The 21,573-nt window shown below is 36.8% G+C and overlaps 1 protein-coding gene across 1 annotated transcript; it reads right to left on the bottom strand.

Moving 5' to 3' along the window:
• Positions 1–4,047: 4,047 nt before the first annotated feature.
• LOC137049105 (sialic acid-binding Ig-like lectin 13) lies at positions 4,048–16,832 on the bottom strand. The gene is made up of 7 exons (XM_067427490.1): positions 16,772–16,832; positions 12,715–13,074; positions 12,286–12,579; positions 11,909–12,196; positions 9,787–9,874; positions 5,452–5,518; positions 4,048–5,283 (listed from the first exon to the last, which is right to left on the bottom strand). Exons 1-7 carry the CDS (start codon positions 16,830–16,832, stop codon positions 4,918–4,920), a joined length of 1,524 nt encoding a protein of 507 aa, XP_067283591.1. The 3' UTR covers positions 4,048–4,917.
• Between the last annotated feature and the right edge of the window lie 4,741 nt (positions 16,833–21,573).

The raw sequence follows: 21,573 nt of genomic DNA on the forward strand, positions 1-21,573 counted from the left end.
ATGTTTTGCATTAAATACAGATAAGTTTCCTTGTTTCCTTGACATCACTTCTGCTCAGGTCTGGCTTTTGCATTCCTTAGTCCAATCTGTTTCATTTGTAACAGGTGTGGTAGCCAACACACGTGAAGATAAAAATGAACACAGGAATTCCAAAAGACTTAGGGCTTTATCATACGCCCTGTGCGATTACTAGGCATCAGGCTTGGAAGTGAGGCGGTCCAACGATAAACATTTTGTCCCTCTAAAATTCCCATGAATTTTAATGATAGCCATTGCATTTAGTCAAACTTTTCACCAATTAGACTTTTGATTAATGAGCTTGCATAGTATATCCCATTTCTTTTCAAACTATAGCGCATTCCACTACTTTTCCTATGTTCCATGTGTTTGACTGTTACGCTGATGTCCTGTGTCTATAATTTTGCGCATGATGTCACCGTTTTCACAAATGCAATTTTTTTGTAGTTTACACAATTAAAACGGAAACTTTTTTTTTTTTGAAAACTTGCACTTTGAAACCTATTTTCAACTTTTGAAAAAATACAGAACACTGGTGTCATGTACATGAACATCTAAAACGTGTCATGTAAACAGCCCCTAAATGTGACAAATAAGAAAGGCATGAAAATGTGCAGAGTGGTGGGTCCCCAAGAAAATAAACCTAGCTTTTCTTGAGATAAAAGTGTTTTGTTTTAAGGAATTTGGGGAATTAAAGGTGTACAATTTAGGATTTTTTGCAGCAAAATATCCAAAAACCACTAGGCCAGTTTTTTGTTCAGTTGAGTTCTTACAATATCCCAAATGTTTCCAACTATTTGTAAAATCTGAGAAAATTGCTATTTTAACCAATGAACCGGGGCGTCTAAGGGAGTCTCCAGTCAATTGCGTCCTATTTGCGTTACCTCGGTTTCCATTTTTATTCTGCAGAAGCGATTTACTCTTAACAGTGTGAACAAGTGTCACAGCAGCCAAGCGAACGCACAGATTAACGTTATAACATTTTAAACACACTTAAATGTATCTAATATTATTAAAAAAAAGTTGTGTTACCTCATACTCATGACTGGAAAATGGGGAAATGGCGCCGGCAACTGTGTCCCGTCATAATAAAAGTCCCGCTGCTCGCGAGCCATGTGCTGTGTAACAATCGCTTCAGTGGCCTTGCTCAGCTCCTTCAACACTCGGTCCTGCTCTGCTTCATACTACAGTAACGTTAATAATCGCTTCCATGAGCTTGATTTCTACCCGAGTCCTATCCCGGTTCTTTTCCACCGGCTGTGAGGTGAAGACCACATGTCAAACTATGCCTTTGTTTTGAATGGGCACCCTCTAGCGGTCAGAAAAGTTACATAGTGCTTTAACTCTAAAACAAGAGAAAGTTCCTTGTCAAAGAATTCTTTGGTAGATTTGAGTTTCATGTTTATTGAATGGCATGTGAAACAAGGGACCAGTGCAACTAGAATTGTTATTTTAGTGAGATAATTGTGCCTTTATACTCATTATTCAAGTTAACTTATATAGCGGTTTATACAAATTCAATACAGATAAACAAAATGTTCATGTTTGGGTGAACAATCCCTTTAAAGTAAATACTGTGAAAGCACTACAAAGGGCACAACTAAAGCATCACAAAAGATAAATTTGTGTTGCATTGTGAATAAATTGTAATTGTTTGTGCTGTAACTCACTTCATTGTTCGAAATGCTCATTGTAGCGTACACGTCTACTTTTTTCAGAAGTCTCCTTTTTTTCTGAAAATAACACAGCCTTTAAAATAGCACGTTCTGAAAAGCATGTGTTTATGTTCAAGGACGGTATGGATCACAAATGTCACGTAATTTCAGCAGTTCGGCTCGCGTGTCAAACTGCCAAACTGCTAAAGTAACGTGACATTGGCGATCTGAATCATTGATCGATTCACTGATTCATAACCGTTAGATTTTTTATTTGAGGAACACGGAAGAGAAGACAATGCTGGATAAAGTCATAGTTTTTGTTATTTTTGGACCGAAATGTATTTCCGGTGATTCAAGAGATTCTAACTATAACTAACTGATGTCACTGGACTACTTTGATGATGTTTTTATTCCCTTTTTTGACATGGACAGTAAAGTGTCTCTGGGACTAAAATATAAAATATCTTAAACTGTGTTCCGAAGATGAAGGGAGGTCTTACGGGTGTGGAACGACATTAGGGTGTCATTAATAACATAAATTTCATTTTTGGGTGAACTAACTCTTTAAGCGAGGTACAAAGAACGGGCCACAGTTTTCTGTGTCCTCTCTGATATATATATATATATATATATATATATATATATATATATATATATATATATATATATATATATATATATATATATATATATATATATATATATATATATACACACACACAACAAATCATAGTTATTAGTTATTGTGTTCTCTCATTATTTCCCAGCTTTCATTTGATTAATTTTTCCACCTCAACTTGAAATGTAGGCCTAATATTTATGGACCAATTTCTTACTACTGCTAATTTGAGACTGAGTGGGTGTGTGTTGTGTGAACATCACAATATACTGACTGAACTTCCTGGAATGGCCATTTAGTGATAGAAAGAGAGAGTTAATGTTAGAGTTAAATGGTTCAGCAGTTTATCTGCTTGTTTTGGTAGCGTAAGTACTTTTAGGTTTTTGTGTTGCATTGTGAATAAATTGTAATTGTTTGTGCTGTAACTCACTTCATTGTGCAAAATGCTTATTGTAGCATGTCTACTTTTCAGAAAGTCTCCTTTTTCTGAAAATAACAGGAGGTTAAAGGTCTTTAAAATAGCACTTTCTGAAAAGCATGTGTTCATGTTCAAGTACAGTAATATATGGGCTTTAGAGATATCAATAGGTCAGAGAGGACTGGAATGTATCATTTATTTAAAAAATGTAACCGCAGCTCCTCAGTCACACTTGAAAATGTCTAATTGGCATTGCCTTAACCTGTTAACTGACCCTTTTTGAAAATAAACATAAATATTCACTATCAAAACTTAAATGGTTGCAATTCAAGAATGCTCATTTTAAAGATGCCAGTCAGCAGAGTATTGCCCAAGTGAAATATCTTCAATAAATTAAAGTATAAAAAAGTTTTAGAAGTTTAAATTTACTGTACATCAAATATACTATACTAAATATTTAACATTTAATATAAAATATATATGTTAATCATAATATAAAGTGACTATCAAATCAAAGCTAAATGTCTAATCAATTTGTGTTCCAAATTTGAAGTTGTTATCACAAAAATTGAAGTTCCCATGATATTTTGTTTAGGCGCTGTACCACAAATAGTCAAGTGTTTTGTCAAGATTAGAAAAGGTTTTTATTATAAAGTAGTTAAAGCTGCAGTCTGTAACGTTTTGCACTCTAGTGATTAATAAACAAAACTGCATGCATCTTGTGAAAGAACAGTGCAGCCGGAGCTACTTCTCTCTGTTTATGTCTATGGCGGATCACGCAGGGACTGTGCTCCTCCGCAGCGGTACTTACCAGTCTGGCCTGAAATAGTCCCAATATAAATGCTTATTATAAGTTTACCATAATGATTAAGACAAAAGCATCGGTTTGTAAAATGGATTCATGTTGTACATTCTCATTATAACATTTTTGTAAATCTTGAACACAAAAAAGTCATGGACAGCAGCTTTAAATAAGTATGAAACATGATGACGCCACTTAGGGAGGAGCCCACTAAAATAATTTAGACCACCATTTCCATGGTAACACAAGGTTCGATTTCAAAACGGTGAGTTTTGAAGAAAAAAACTTGAGTTCTTGAGCTTTTGAATGATATATAATTGGTCAACATTAGATTAGGATAAATATAGGATATAATTGTTTTAAACATGCAGTGGCAAACGGGCCCACCAGTGGGTCAGTGACAGTTAACAGAAATGACAAATCAAGTGGCATCTGAGAACCTTCTGGTTGAGAACCATTGTTTTATACTTCATTGACATGCAAATGAATGCCAGTCATAAACATTTGTAAAATTATGGTAATTGTTTAATTTGATGTGGGTTAAGCAGGGAACAACCTAGCACAGGGTTAGTTGTAACACACGTTTAAAACTTTCCACACATGCCAACATGATGAAACCATATCAACACTATATATACAGCAATTTATATACAACAATATATATACAACAATTTACGGCAAAATTAAAACATCTTTGGAAGATATCGCTAAACTTTTATTTTACCATGGCATCTTCTCATTATAAATTTGCAATACCAATAGGCTACACAGAGCTAATCACTCAAAAATATTACATTAAAATTGGTCTAGGAACCATTAGACCAACTGAGATGGATTATACTTTTCTTTTTTTACCCTTTTTATCCCACTTTTACAAGAGGTTTTTTGTTGTTGTTTTTGCAGTAACATGGAAAGTAATAATTTACATTGATTTTAAAGCGACTCATCTACTGGAAATGTTTTTATTAAAATGTTTTCATCAAACTTGTAGAAGTAGAAAGAGAAAACATAGCAATATGTCAAGGATCAAGGCAGCCACACTGGAAAATAATCAATCTCCAATTGAAAATTTTCCAGTGACTGATCACATCTACATTTTTCAGTTGGCCAAATGTGAATCAGCCACATAAACAATAAACACATGGACATGCAATACTAATTTAAGTTCAAATTCGGAATTATTAAAAGCTAAATCTTACATGCATTATCTTAACACTCCTGGCAGAAAAAAAAAGTTTTATGTATAAAACAATCAGTGAGACAAGAAAAAGAGTTTAGAGGCATTACCATTATAATGCCATTATTCTAATTGATTATTGTATTCCTAACACTAAAATGCTATTTCCAAAATTAAATGCAAATTTAAAATTAAAAAAAAAAAGCACACCCCTGCTGAAGATCTCTATGGCTTACGATGTTTAACAGTTGCATAAAGCGGAGAGGAGTCTGCAAACAGCTCTTTCTCAACATCCTTTGACTCTTTTGGTTTAGTAATCACATCTGCTTTTACAATCACCCGAGTGTCTGCTGTTCTTAAAGACTCGCCCACTGAGCTCTCTGCCTTTGCCACTCGTCCAGAACGTTTGACAACAGCGTAGTCAGCATCAAGTGAGGAAACACCTTTAAACTCTCGTGACTCTGGGGTAAATTTGTTGAAGTCAATGGAAGAATAAATGAGGGACTCTGAATTTTCTGTGGCAGTTCCAGCAGAAGACATCTCGACATCATTGGCATTAACGGACTCCTCTCCATTCTCGTGTGGAACGGCCTAAAAGATTGACGGTCACAGGGTTAGATCAGTGACTGAAAGCTCTAATGTGTTTAGCAGTTTGTTTACTTTATTTGGTTGGTAAAAAGGGTATTTACAATTGCTTACAACTTTAGATTCTTGTAGTAAATACATCGTTTGTGTGATTTTGTGTAATTTATAACTCACATCACTGGTCGAAATGCTTCTTGTAGCACCTTCTCTTGTAGTCTGCTGAAGCTTAATACTTTTTTTTCTGAAAAGCATGGGTTCATGTTTAATATCAGTTCTGTACTAGCGACCCCCAAAAAGTAGGCTATATACCAGTGACCCCAAAAGTATTATAACACATTCACACTTAAAAATGTCTGAATGTCCAATGCTATCTCACGACCATTTTGAACGTTTTTTTACGAGGTGGCTAATTCGTATGAATTTGTGATGGAGTATCTGTTCACACCAAGTGCAAAAAGTGCTATTTGCACTAGCTCCACCTAACAAATTAGGAGTTAGGGGTGGGTGTTACATGTATGCCCTGTCTGCTGTGTTCTTTGTGTTTTGAGTTCATTCCCCTGTGACCTAGTTTCTCCCTAGTCTGTCTAATGAGTTATGTCTATCACCTGTGTCCTTCACCTTGTTATCCCTGTGTGTTTAGTTCTCAGCTTCTCCTCAGTGTTTGTCTGTCAATGTACATGTTTAGTGGTGTGTTTGTATGTTCCTGAGTTGACTATCCATTAAAGATTCCTGTTCCGAGTTCTCCAGCGCCTCCGTGAGTTTGACATTTACACCACGTTTGTAACGGGCTTTTATTGTCCTTTTAAGGCGGCATTCATTTAATAACTCAGATAAAAATAATAATTTACACTCTGTTATTATTGCGTCCTGTTAATGTACAACAATACTAAGGTGCAAATAGTATTTATCTGTCAAAAAGTATAAATTATATGTAATTACTATGTCAAAATAATGTAAAAATGTCAAAAATAAGTTACCTGGTTGCCTTGAAATTCATTGAGTTCATTGAAATTAAAAATGAGTTAATACAATGAACATTTTTGAGAATCGACAAACTTGATTTAAATATTATTAAAAGATTGTGAAGCATATTGGGTAATTGTGTGTTTTATTTGTGATGATGAATTGAAACATGCCACATTGTGCGATTTTCATAATTTATCAAATTTTTTATGTGGTTCAGATTCAATAATATTTTTAGTTTCTATTAATTAAACTAACTTCCTTCATTATATCAACTCAAATTCATTTTTTTATTTCAATAAGTGTAAATAGTATCTATTGGTTTATGGGTGGGGTAAGAGGTAGGTACAAATGTAGTATACGAATTAGCCACCTCGTAAAATACATACAAATTTCTGTAAAATTGGGTTGGAATGTCCAATACATTACAAAATGACAAAGCAAGTGGCATCGGCAAACAAATGATGTAAGAGCTTTTCTTATTTCTCTATTCTCTGCTTTATTTTTGCCAAAGTGGTTTTAGTGGATGTGTGAAGTACTTGTGTAGTGTTGTTTATCATAATTAGTTAGCCTGGATGCCAGCCGAACTTAGCCCCGCCCACAAAATGTTTAGGTTGGGCAGTTAGGTCTGGCCTCCCTCCATAGAGGAGTGATTAGGCTTGTTTGAGATGCGCCTAATCTATAGGCGAGTATAAAGGCGAGACTAGGTGGCTGCAGTGAGGGGAGGAGTGAAAAAAGAGCAGGCAAGCCGGACAGTTCTCTCTTCTCATAGTGGATCAGACACCTGCGAGATCAGTTGCGGATATCGCGGGATTCACACTCGTGCGCTCTCTTGCTGGTAAACTGAATGTAATTTAAGTTCTGTTGCTTTTATATGAAAATAAATATTATGAACAAGACACCCAAAGTTTTTGATATTTATTTCCATTCGAAAGACCTGTTTATCAAGCATTTTTACTTTAATTACATACATGTTTTTAAATATTTTTATTAATATGACAACAATCACATAATCAACAGAGAGATCGCACTCTGCGAGAGTTTGGGAATATTCACACATAATTTATAGACATAAAAACATGATATCAGAGTTTTAAAATCAAATATTTAAAAAAAAAGGACCAGACATCACGGTTGTTTAAACCAATGAGCATTAATCTGTCGTCAGCAAGTCGTTTCCCATCATGCTTTTGCTTAGCGCAGTCGGAGAGCAGCTGCGCTCGACTGCAGAATCCGACACATCCGCCTCGCCATCGCGAGAGATTTTTGACATACGTCAGCATGACATCAGAGTGAGGCGGACCGCCCTCGGACACATTTCTAACCGGCATGCATCTCGCGCTGATCACCGGTGATCGGTTCTGCGCAGATTTTGCTCATGTAAAACAAGCCTATTATCGCTGAACAGAATCTGTTCGGACCAATGAAATCATCAGGGCGGGCTTTAGACGATGATGGACAGATGATAAACAGAAATGTAATCATGCACGTCATCAAAGGGGCTTGGATTATATTTGTTCAAATCCTAAACGGAGAGCTTGTTTGTATATGCATTCAACTTCACAAGTTCTCTCAAAAATGTTGATCATGTTGGGTAAGTACTCTGTGTATCATTAAATTATGTTATTGTTTTACAACACCGGCAAAGATCGTTTGTTCCAGTTATTTTTTACAACAAAACCTGCCAACTACTAGCCCTAAACAATAGCTTCTCAGGTGGGGTTCTTCGGGAAAAAAAAGTGTTTGAGGGCTAAAATGTGTGTTATTTTGGCAAGGTTGCCTGCTAAAATTTGCACTCATGGGTCTATCATAATAGTCGCTTCAACCCATGGACATAGAAAACAATCCGCAGGAAAAAACGCAGACTTGGCAACACAGTGCAGTTGAGCTCTGTTGTCGCTTCATTGCTCTGATTGGTTGTAGGTCTGTCCAATTGAGGTCTTTCCTGGTTCCGTTGACACGCCCCATAATCACAGCCCAATGGAGAAGTTTCAGACTCATATTCTGACTAGAATGTGTAAAGTACTCATGTAGTGTTGTTTATCATAATTAGTTAGCCTGGATGCCAGCCGAACTTAGCCCCGCCCACAAAATGTTTAGGTTGGGCAGTTAGGTCTGGCCTCGCTCCATAGATATTCTGACTAGAATTGATTATGACCACGTCAGGCTATATTAATACTTCACTTTCATCACTTTCATCCGCACAATATGCCCTAAAAGCATGTGAGCATATGACAAAAATCAGCTCATTATCATATGTTGTGTCTGTTCTGTGTTCTCTTTAAGTACACTGTAAAAAATTTTTAAAAAATTAAAATAATAATAATTCCGGCCCCAATTGAAAATTTTCTAGTAACTGATCACAGCTAAATTTTTGTGTTGGCCAAATTGAATTACTGTAAATTGAAGCAATTTAACTGAAAGATATTTAATTTGGCCAACTAAAAAATTTAGCTGTGATCAGTTACTAGAAAATGTTCAATTGGGGCCTATATTTATTTGTTTTTTTAAAGTGCAATTATAGATACAACTAATTTTAAGTCAGTTAAATATGAATTAAACTGGTAATTAAGGTTGAAATGACTTAAACGTCCAAGTTGATTGTACTTAATTTCATGCTGCAACTTTTTTTTTTTTTTTTTTTTACAGTGTTGTTCTGTGACCCCCAAATTGTTTTTGACAACTTAGTCAAACTTAAAAATGTCTGAATGTCAACTGCAAGGAAGATACAAAATGACAGCGAGTGGTATCTGCAAACGAATCATGTCAGAGCTTTTCTCAGAATAAACTTCTATTATTTGTTATTTTGGTATAACTGGTGTTGAGTGTGTGTGGGGTATTTTTGTGGATGCGTGAACCATAGTGCTGCTTTCTCAGTAACACTTAGTGTCCAAAGATGTTTCATGTTCATTTTAAATTCTATATCTATTTTTAATCATTTCAATGCTTTTTTGGTGAACTGTTTTGCTTGTCCTATTTTTTTTATTTTTTTATTTTTTTTTTTTTTTATAAATGCCTCTTGGTTTGAATTGTTTTACTAAAATCTGTTCTGATTGAATATACATTATGTAAAAATGAAACTCCTACATACTGTGATTTGAATAGATCACTTATATAATTAAACACGTTAGTAATTTCTAAATAAAAAAACTTTTAATTAAAAAAAGAGTAAAAGTAGTATATTAAAATGTACAATCTCACATCTATTCAAAATGTAAGAAAACATGTTATTACTTTATTATAGTCAAATAACATTTTTGGAATCATTATGTAAACCTTTAGAATATTTGTATTATTATTATTATTATGTTCAATAGTTGTTACTGTTCTTGGAATAAAGTTGTATTTATGTATTTTCCGCCACATAACTGAATAAATCACTTTCATCTGCACCATTTGTTAGTAAAGCATCTGAGTTTATATACAGCAAAACCCATCAGCTCATTATCATATGTTGAGTCTGTTCTGTGATCTTCTCTCTGAGTAATTTACTGTATTATTGTTGTTCTGTTATGGTTCTTAATACATTATGTGTCGTTCACCTACCGTACACAGATAAATGTAACGGCACAGAACATAATGACCAGCACAGCTCCAACAGCAACTCCAATCATCACAGAGGAAAGATTCACATCTAAAGAGGAATAAAAGGAATGATCACTGATTCAGTTAAACAAGGACTAGTGAGTCATATCGTAATCTTTAAACAACAAAATAATGAGGGCAGGAGCATGGGAACGATATGAAACGTAAGAGATAAGCATTAATGAATAGTGTTACAGCTTATTTTCATTCACTAATCATCAGCTGACAGATCCTCAATTTCCCACAACCCTGTAGAGCAGTGGTTCTCAAACCGGTCCTGGAGGACCACCAGCCCTGCACATTTTGTATGTCTCCCTTTTCTAACACACCTGATTCAACTCATGAGCTCATTAGAGACTGCAAGACCTGAAATGTGTGTGTCAGATATAGGGAGACATACAAAATGTGTAGGGCTGGTGGTCCTCCAGGACAAGTTTGAGAACCACTGCTGTAGAGGATAAGCAGTAAGGAGAATGAGTAGGATGTAGGGCTGGGACAACGCGTCGACGTAGTAGCAACCATAGATGTACATAATAAAGTATATTATGTAATTAAATATATTATTTATTATGTATATCTATGGTAGCAACACGAGTGGCTCCTCAGACTTTCAGAAGTGCAAGGCTTGCGGGTTGGCCACAGTCTATGGGGTTGGCGCGCGGTGCGCACGGAGCATCACAGGCATGCGCGCACGCGTTTTTTTGTCACGGCTACATAAACAAATTTCTGCACACAGGAAGACAGATGTTTTGGTAATATTTGATGTATTTTAATCACAAAAACAAACGTTTGCATCAAGTGAAAGCATCAGACACATTGGCTACGTTACCTACATAATAAGCTGTTTTAAATTTAAAATGTTCAATGTCTAATCGCGCTGATGTGACCGAGGGTATCCATCCTCTAAGTGAGAAGTTTCATCCCAGGACTATTCCGGTTTTAAACGGAATATTGGCGCCCATAATGCACTCTACATGTAACTTTTTTCACTGTCATGCCGCGGATGCGCGTGGCGTTTCTGTTGCGGATCAGCCACGGGGCTGCGTGGCGTTTTCTCTGCCTTTGCACACTAGAAGCGTGTCTGACGCGGCGCTGCTGCTGCTATTGATGCGGAGGGAAGCCCTATTCCTAATGTTAAACATAAATAGCCTACTGATACAGCAAAGAAAACGTCGGGAGTAGCCACATATCTATGGTATTGACGGCAAAATAGGCTACATAATATTTCGTTCTGTATTGACAGTTGCAATATTTCAAAATCGATAATTGACGTTTTTTATTATTACAATTAGGCCTATATCTGCATTTATGTAAACCTATAGACTTTCAAACATGAAAATGTAATTTAATAATATGTATTCGTGTCAAAATGATATATAAACATCTTTTCCTATTCTATTTTGCCCGGAGACGCTCCCAACACAAGTGAAAAATAGGCGCTCTTCTATTTCCAGCATGCACGCGTTTTCCGCGCGTCACAGGCAGTGTGCAAACTCCAACCTGTTAACATGTGAGCCGAAACAAAAACGGACACGCCACGCAGCCGAGACGCTCACGCTTGCAGTGTGTCCCCGGATTTGATTAACCAACTTGTTGATATTTAATCGATGGGCATAGCCTGTAGGCTGAGTTGCATACATAGAAAAATCGTATAATATGTTTCTTTGTTGTAGGTTAATACTTATTTATTTGTGTGTGTGTGTGTGTGTGTGTGTGTGTGTGTGTGTGTGTGTGTGTGTGTGTGTGTGTGTGTGTGTGTGTGTGTGTGTGTGTGTGTGTGTGTGTGTAGCCTACTTTATGTTTTCAGGGTTTTATTGAATGCATTGCTCTTGTATAGTCTTACTTTGGAATTTTAAGAGCAATTAAATCAACATGTATAAATTGCTATTAGGCAATTAATGGGGAGATAATCGGTAATCAAATCGAATCGTAACCGAATCGGACAGGAAAAATTAATCGTTAGATTAATCGATGCATCGAAAAAATAATCGCTAGATTAATCGTTTAAAAAATAATCGTTTATCCCAGCCCTAGAAGGATGAAATTTGTTTTCAATGGGATAGATCACAGAACTGAAACTCACGGTTTACAGAGAGAGGCAGTTGGAGCAGTTTTCTTGCAGTGCCATGAGTGTTGTTGCCGACACACTCCAGAGTGGATGTGTGTGTGAGTGACTGATGTAGAGTGATGGAGCTCCTCAAGCCTGTGCTGTTCAATCGCTCTTCACTGATGAACGTGTTTGAAGAGTTAGTGACAGGACGTCCAGACAGACGCCACTCCAGTTCAGGAGAGGGATTCCCATCAACCTCACAGAAACACACAGTTACATTAGATCCGTTACAGCTGGAGGACGGAGAGATTTTAGAGGCATCTGAACAAGAGAAAGAGAGAATGATGTGATACATATACAAGTATAGTGTCTAATGGAAGGGAACAGAACTGATGCCAGAAAATCCCTACACTGAACATGTAATGTGATGTTGTCCAGTGCTGTTTTGTTCTTGTCCCGTAGCTGGTAGGTTATAGTGCAGGTGAAAGTGACTCTGGGTTGACGGTGAGTCGCAGTGAAGTTCAGATCAGAGATGAGCTCCTGTTGTCTGATCTCACTGAGGGGGATTCTGGGAGTGGAGCTCCATGTGAGAGTTGGTGGAGGAGAGGAGCAGAGAGACTCAGCAGAGCAGCGCAGACTCACAGAGCTCTCCTCCAACACCTCCTGTTCCTCAATCAGCTTCACTGTGGGTTCGGGCGGAGACTCTGAAAGACACATAAATACAACAGCTAGTAAAGGACAAATGTATTTAAAATATACATTTGTACATTTAAATGTATTTGGCATGACAAATGTATTTAAAATATTAATTAAAAAAATAAAAGGCTCAAATCACTCACCAATGACATTTATAGTGGAGGGGCTAGATTCATAGTTGTATTTCAGACCATCACTCTCAATCCTGAAGTAATATTTACCATTGTGACCTGAACTAACATCATAAAATATAGTGGTGCAGTTCTTCTCATGTAGTGTTCCCGTTATTTCCCCTTTAAAGCGACTGTTGGGATCTCTAGAGTTAAACACTTGGTTGTTTGTATTGATTCCATCTTTGCGCCAAATTCCTGTAGCTGCACTCTCAGTGAGGTATGTGTCATATTTTTCCTCAATCTCAAATGTGCACTTTATGATCACACAGGATCCACTGAGAGCTTTAATCTTCTCTGGCAGACTGATGTTGAAATTTCTACAGCAAACACCTACAACACATACATGATGAAAACATTCAGACACAAGCAGAAACAAACACTGCAGCATTCAGACAGACAATTTCTGTTGTTACACAAAAATGTTCCATTATAAAACATTCATTTGCATCACGACCATTGTTTAAAAAGTAAGCATTAGCAGAACAGCAGCGACAGTGAAATAAAATATTTTTAACTGCAATAAAATGTAAATAGTAATAATATTCTTAAGTAGTTTTTCTTGAGAAAATAACTGATTTCAACATCAGAACGATATAGTTAAACACTTGAATTCACGGTCTCATTTACGTCACACTTTTGTTGTTTAAAAACTAAATGTAAAGAAAAGAAGGTAAACCACACCTTGTAGCAGAAAAGAGAAAAGAATGATTTCCTCTGCCTTATTCATCTCTTCATTAACAGACACTCAGTCCTGTGAGGAAACACACACAACAAAAACAAACTAATAGAAATCATAAAGTTAGCCTGATCATAAACTGATAATTTTCGTAATTACTGAACAAACAGATATTTATGAACTCACTGTAAGAGTCCACAAGATCAGTAAACTGAAAAACACTTCTGGAGAAACATCTAAAGAGGAATTATAAGAGTTGCTAGAGATGATAAAAATTGTAATTTCTTTTCTAAATGCAGAAGTTACGTACTGTGACATCTGCCGATGATTTGAGACTGTGAGAAACTGCGCTGTGTGAATTAATAAACTGACTGACAGCTAGTGAACAACTTCCTGTGTCGGCATCAACATACATTCTGTTCACAGAGCAACATAACATAGTAAATAGGAACCATCCTTGTGCATAGTGGAGGATCATATCAATAATTTATTAAAATGATTATACAGGTTTTTAACTTTTTCCTGTATTAAAAAAATAATTATTTGACCTTGCATCAGTTTCCTGCTCAGTATTCATTTACTACTACTAATATATATTATTATATATAGAGTATAATTCTTTATTTAAACCAAAAGCATCTGATAAAGTGCAATCACAGCTTTGTTCAGAAAAGGGAAATAATATTTCAAGAATCTGTATTGTTGTATGAACTCATCAGCAGCAGCCTTTTAAAATAACAGACTTACTTAATAAAAACATAGGTAACACTTTACAGTATGTTTCAGTTATTAACATAAGTTATTAGTGAACATTAACTAACAAACAACACTACTTCTTCAACACTTTGTTTTACTTCAACTTTGTATTTGTCCACATTTGTTAAAGCATTGTTAACATGAACAAACAATAATCCATTATTTATTTATTTTTTTGTTTACTAATAGTAACAAAGATTAATAAAGGTTCTAAACACATATTGCTCATTGTTAGTGTGTGTTAATGCATAAACTACACAAAATATGCATCTAAAATCCTAAATGTACAGCTTTTTTTTGTCAGAGTCAATATAATAGTTCACAGACACAAATGAGATATATTAAATACAAATTAGAATACATGTACATACAGTATACATTTTTTTGATATCTCCTTTTCTTAAATAGTGTGAGAGAATATAATAAATTTGTCTGAAATCATTGTAAGCCAAATGGATAGTCTACTATTCCAGGTAAATATCCGTGCACAGTCTAATGACTAATATAACACACAAACTATTGCACTTTAGGCCAGGATGGGGTTCAGAAGTACAAATATGAATAAAAAGATATTTAAGTATGGTAGATATGAGACAGATGGTGAGATGCCCTGAAAGGGGCCCATGTATAACATGCAGAACAATGTGACACCTGTTTTCTCTCCAATATGAAGAATTGTTTGAGTTGTGTAAATTTAATTCAATTAAATGTGGAATGTGTGTATGAAGATGTTAACTGTTACAGGATTATTGACAGGCCAGTTTGCAATGACAAAATGCACGTAACTATGCAACATAACACAGTTATGATGTGGTAGTGCTTATATTTCTCAAAGCTTGCCTGCTTTTTCTGAGACACTTTATATTAGGTTTCCCTAACTCAGGGATGGGCAACTTCGGTCCTGGAGGGCCACTGTCCTGAGCTCCGACCCTAATCAAAAAACTCATCACCTGTAGATTTCTAGAAATCCTAAAGCATTGATTAGCTGGATCAGGTGTGTTTGATTAGATTTGGAGCTAAACTCTGCAGGTCAGTGACCGAAGTTGCCCATCCCTGTCCTAACTACTTACATCAAAAAAATAAGTACAATTTCATTATTGTGTTAATATTGTAATAAAAAACACTTGTTCCTCTGAGGTGAGATACGGGTCAGGTTAGGGATAGGTTTGGTGGTATGGGTTGGTTTTAAGGGCTACGGTGTAAGAGAAGGTTCAACTGTGTAGCTGTAATTACATAATTTAATAATTACAGCTGTATTTGATATGTATATGTATTTTTTTATAAACACAGTGCATTGTATCAAGTGATTAGTAAATAGTAGTTAAAGACTTCTAATATAAAGTGGGATCACTTTTTCTGTACAAAAAGAGTACATATTTTACAGCACAGTAAATCAAATCAAGCCATCTAAAAAAAAATCCTGACAAGCAAAAAAAAATTAGGCTTGGTCTCTGTCCATGTGTTTTTATATGAGTCTTTCATGTGGAAATACATGCATTGTATAAATCCTGAAAGAAAACTGACTGAAAAAAACACAGAAGGGGGTGAAATGTGTGTTTGTTGTTTATTGTGTGTCACCTCTCTTAATATTCAAAGTCTCATATCAGAGCAACACAAACTCATGGTCATGCGTATAAATAGTACGAGTGTGAAATCTCGTGGAATGGATATGCCAAAATGAGTTTTGGCGTGCATATGATACACTTTATGGCGTGCATATGACACGCTCTTGGGTAGGTTTAGGGTGGTGGGGTGGGGGGTTCGTATGTATAATACGCCATAAAGTGCGTATCATATACACTACATTCCACGAGATTGCAAACTCATACTATTTATACGCATGCTGAAGAGAAGCATATGTGTCTGTGGCCTCATTCTGAACCTGAAAACAAAAACACTCTCAGACACCATCATCATCATCATCATCATTGTCGTCCTATATCATGACATACTTTAGAATACTCACCTTCTGCAATATGGAAAACCTGGAAGAAATGATATTAGGTTTCTAAAGCATGTTTTCTTTTTCTTTGAGTGGGAACCAGTGACAGTTCTGACTCTCTTCCTGTGAGCCCTGATGGTTTAGTGGTTTAATTCTATAGTTTGCATGGGGGGCTGGTTTCAAATTGTAAATGCAATATAATTTTTTATAACAAACTAAGCAAAACTGGAACTGACCTCAACTGCCAAAACAAGTATTCATGTTTAATAGCTACATGCTAGCTTTACAGGGAGCAAAATCAAAAGTCAGATGTGACTGGCAAGTGACTGTGCAATGCTTGACAGTAAAAATTATATTATCAATACATTATGACAAAATATGTTTTTTTTTATTGCTTTAACTCATCAAAATAAGTTTAGCAATTTATTTTTTATAATAATTTAAACTAGATACTACTAATTTTCTTGAGTGTTTTTTTAGTGGATGTGTGAATCTTAGTGTTGCTTTCACATTTTCTCTCTCTCTCTCTCTCTCTCTCTCTCTCTCTCTCTCTCTCTCTCTCTCTCTCTCTCTCTCTCTCTCTCTCTCTCTCTCTCTCTCTCTCTCTCTCTCTCTCTCTCACTCCATTTCCCATGATCCTCCCTGTCTCACACCTGAACTCACTTCCTCATCATCTCTCCCACTCTCCCCGTATTCCCTGCACCTGGTCTTCATCGTTAGCGCACCTTTATGTTTGGACTCACTCCCTTCACTCATTGTCGGTTCTTAAGTTAAGTTATGTAGTCTATATTGTTGGTTGATGGTCTGTCTGAGGTCTTTGTAAATAAATAGGCCTACCCGTTTCGCTTGGATGTCTTGGATCTCTCTTTGTCTGCATCATCAGCAACTGTAACTAGTGATGGCCAAATGAAGTGTTTCAAAGCATTATTGCTTTCTGATACAATTGTGTCGAAAATGGTTCATTACTCGAAGCTTCATTCAGATAGAAATTGCAGCACCATCTCCTGGTGAAGTAAATGTAATGCAACAAAGCTGACAACCATAAAATGCAAGTAGGCTTATGTTAACGCCCCGTTTATTACGTGTTTATGTTGGTGAATTTTACAGATACTGATGAATTTCATGTGTTTACATTGAAAATAAAACATTAAGCATGATTTCTTTAGACAAGGACAGAAGATCAGACCAGCTTTAAAAAGTTGGAAACCATCACAGAAATTCTAATGGTTTCTATTAAATACCAATGGAACTTTTACCATTTAAACCACTGCAGAATTTTTTTTTTTTTTTTTTTCGTGTGTGGGACATATTCCATTAGGATGTGATGCCCCACCAATAGAACCATGAAAACCATCAAATGCAATAGAATTTCAGTAATGTCTTCTATAGTGTTTATTTATTTATTTATTTATTGTTTTGATTTATTTATTTATTTTTTAGCATGGCCGTATCATGTGTGAAAGCATATAAGAAATACAACCGGCAGGTTTCAAACCTGTCAACACTGATTGGGCTGTCAAAGCAGTCAGGTGGTTCACTACAGGAGTGAAGCAGTGTGTTTGCTTTAGAAGGCATTTTCACGTGACTAGTGACGTAATGATAAAAGCTCCGAAGCAGTAGTTCATTGCAAGGACCGTTCGAGTTTGAAGCAAGCTTCGGAGCATCGGTGTCAGACGTAACATCACTAACTTTAACAAAAGTACCGACCTAAACCGACAAGACTTCCATTACGATGGGTATTCTCCTGGTTCCCGTATCTCCCACGTCCCCAGCCACATACTGTGCAGCGGAAGACCGCCTGTGGAGCCTCAGGCAGGGCGGACGGCCGCTGGAGAGGTATGTGGAGGAATTCACAGAGCTAGCCTATCTGGTGAACTGGCTAGATGCCCCGCTTAACGCAGTGTTTTTGACGGGTGTGGATAAGGACACAATTCGATTTCAAGAAGCTCCCTGGTCGAAACAATCAATTTGATCCTGTCCTTGAATTGTTCTGGATTCGAAATCGAGGAGAGTGTGTGTCTTCCTCATCCAAACCCCTCAACAACACCCGCAGCCTGGCCAGTTCGCCACCCACCAGGGTTCCTCCACCTGCCCCTCCAGTGGACCGTCCGATGAGGTCCTGCCAGCCAAGAGGTCAAGGAGGCAAAGGAGGGCCCCGCAGAAAGGCCGTGCCTCCAATCCTGATGGCTGCCACCACACCTGAGCCAGAGGAGGGCTGGCTTACTGATTTCTGGGCTGAACTGCTCACAGCCCTTCAAGAGCCCGCTCCAGGCACTCGCGAGCCCGCTCCCGGCTTCCAAGAGCCGCCCTCAGGCACCCACGAGGCTGCTCTTGCCCACAAGCCCACCCCAGCCAACCATCTCTGCAACCCCCTAAATTCACAAAACATTTTTTTGGGGGGGGCTATAGGGCTGTGGGTAGGGCCCCAGCTCCGCCCAAGGCACCAGCTCCACCCAAGGCTCCTGCTCAACCCAGGACTCCAGATCTGCACCAAGGGTTACCCATGGCTGCCCTTAGCTACCGACCCGCCATGGCCGCCCCAGGCACCTGATCCGCCAGGACAGCCGGAAGTCCTAGTCCCGCCCTGAAGACCTCCATACCCGTCTGCACCTCCCCCGCTTTGTCTGCATCATCAGCAACTGTAACATACATAGGCTGACAAGCCAGTTTGGTCTGGAAACTCAACATTGACAGGGCTCAATCCAAGGGGCGGGATAAATGGTTGTCTTTCAAACTCCCTCTGCACGCAGTTGGATAGAGCTATATTCGATTTTATTGGATTTTATAAAAGCTGCTGACCCAAAAAATGAACATTTAAAGACATAAAAGTGCATACATGCAATAGAGACAGAGCGGGACATGCTATAGCCTATTACACTGAGAACTAACCCCACTGGAGGGGAAAGTAATCAGCGTCAGGAAAAATAATATATAAAACTGACATTTGTATATTTGATAACATGTTTAGTGCACACGTAGGCATACTGAGTGTCAGGATCCCAAAATGTATCCATTCTTCCTGCTGAAGCTTCACATCTTATTGCCTGTATCCACTTTTGTCTCCTTGGCTTAAACGCTCGTTTTTTGGTGTCGACAGCACATAAAAACTTAGTTATGTGTTTTCACATCAGCTTTTAGATATTGTAAAAAAAATTAAGATTTAAAAAAAAAAAAAAAATAAAATAAAAAATTGTTGTGTATTGTGCTAATTAATTGAGATTTCTTACAGCTCTTACAGGTTTTTGGCCTTGTCTGTTCCGTTGCTTCTATTACTCTCCCCTTTTTTGTAAGTCGCTTTGGATAAAAGCGTCTGCTAAATGATTAAATGTAAATGTAAATGTTGTTCTGTTTTTTGTTATAAATCCGAAATGACAAGGAGGCAGCCTCACGCAATACAAAGTCAACGGACAGCGTTGGATTGTCTCTTCCTCTTTTTTATTTTAATTTAGATGTAGAAAGGCACTGTTTACCAACAAATGTCTTGCACAGATCCACTGAGTGACTAAAGGATGAAAAAGAAAATCCTTTATGAAGCATAAGAACTCCTTGTGGCACTGCATCAGCCACAATTGCAAACTTTTTTGGAGTAACAGGAATTCCATGCTTTACCAAGAACTCAGAATAATTACAGATTGAACCATTTTGATTAAAATAATAAAACATTTAAACCAGCTATCTGTTTATACAGGTCCTTATTATTCCAAATGATATATGAGTGAGGTGTAAAATTGTGTTTAAAAATGAGGGACCATGCTACTAATATTTCCCTATAGAAAAGAGATCATTTGATAGGGATTTTCATTATGTTATAATTACAGGTTAAAAGAATTTTAAACCACCTAGTTTGGAGAAAATAACATTAGGGATCAGATTCCAGATAGAGGAGGGCTTATTAATAAAATTCTTTTTCCAATTTATTTTAAAGGTGTTGTTTAAAGTGGTAAAATCAAGAAAGTTTAAACCCCCCTTCTTAATGTTGTTCATAAGTACTGATTTACGGACTAAATTTAGTTTTATTCTTCCAAACAAAGTTGAGGAGCATTGTATTATTTTTTTAGAATGGCAGTGTCAACACTCAAAGAAAGAGCAGCGTGTGTCAACCTGGACAAGCCCTCAGCTTTGGCTAGTAAAATGATGCCCTTTAAGGCATATCTCATCGAAGCCACATAAAGTTTCTTCTGTGTACTTTCAATTACTGGATTAAAATTTAATTCTAATTCTTTTTAATTCATTATTTGTTATAATAACACCTAAATATGAAACCTGATCTTTAATTTGAATATTACAAATTTCGGACAAATTGCACTCTTTGATGGACATCAATTCACATTTGGAAAGGTTCAAAAATAAACCTGATGCTCTGGAGAATTGCTGAATATACTCTAGTGCTAACTGAATTTGGTTTGCATCATGCAAAAAAAGAGTGTCTGTATGTCAGCAATAGTGATGCCACGAAGACCACTATTGGAAGAAGAAAATATCTGGGACTAGTAAACTATAAACTGGTAAACACAAATAAGGGTTGGACATCCCTTTCTGATACCACGTGACAAGTTAAACCTCTGAGAATATTTAATTTGATTGTACTATTACCATTGTAATAGAGAGTATGGCCTTACAAAAATATTCACCATGACCAAATTTTTGCACTGTTTGCATGTTCCACTGAATCAAAAGCCTTATAAAAATCCAGGAAAAGAATATAATTATTATGTTCCACAAAATCGGCATAATCAAAACAAAACAACTTTTGATTTCTCAAGATCACGAGAAAATGGTGTTGTTATCACGAGAAAACAACTTTTGTTATCTTTAGATCACAAGAAAATTAACTTGTGAACACAAAATAACAAGACAAAAAAATATATATTTATATTATCAATGGCCGTTCAGGGCGTAGGAAGGAGTATTTTTGACACAGAAGTACTCTATCAAGTGAGGAGTATCATACTTTCACCTTCACCATCCCCCAACCCCCCACCCCCCTTTAACACTTGAATTCATGTTTTCTTTCACATCACACTTTTGTTGTAAACCACACCTTGTAGCAGAAAAGAGAAAAAAATGATTTCCTCTGCCTAATTCATCTCTTCATTAACTGACACTCAATCCTGTGAAGAAACACACACAACAAAAACAAACTAGAAATCTTAAAGTTAGCCTAATCATAAACTGAAAATTTTTGTAATTACTGTACAAACAGATATCCAGAAGAGTCCAGACCCAGATAGCAAGCGGATGTGGGCCACTTCAGGCAATGATGCGGCACTGCAGGCCTTCTTATGGCCCGGATAAAATGTATGTGAGCCTCATGTGGCCCACAAGTAAAATGGCAAATATGGCCCAAATATTTTAAATCACATGTGGGCCTTTTTAGGCAAAGATGCGGCACTCATGGCAATGTGTAATCTGAATATGAGCCTAAAGTGGCCCATATGATAATTAATGAATATGG

The sequence above is a fragment of the Pseudorasbora parva genome, chromosome 20, assembly GCF_024679245.1.
Source record: "Pseudorasbora parva isolate DD20220531a chromosome 20, ASM2467924v1, whole genome shotgun sequence".
NCBI classification, from domain to species: Eukaryota; Metazoa; Chordata; class Actinopteri; order Cypriniformes; family Gobionidae; genus Pseudorasbora; species Pseudorasbora parva.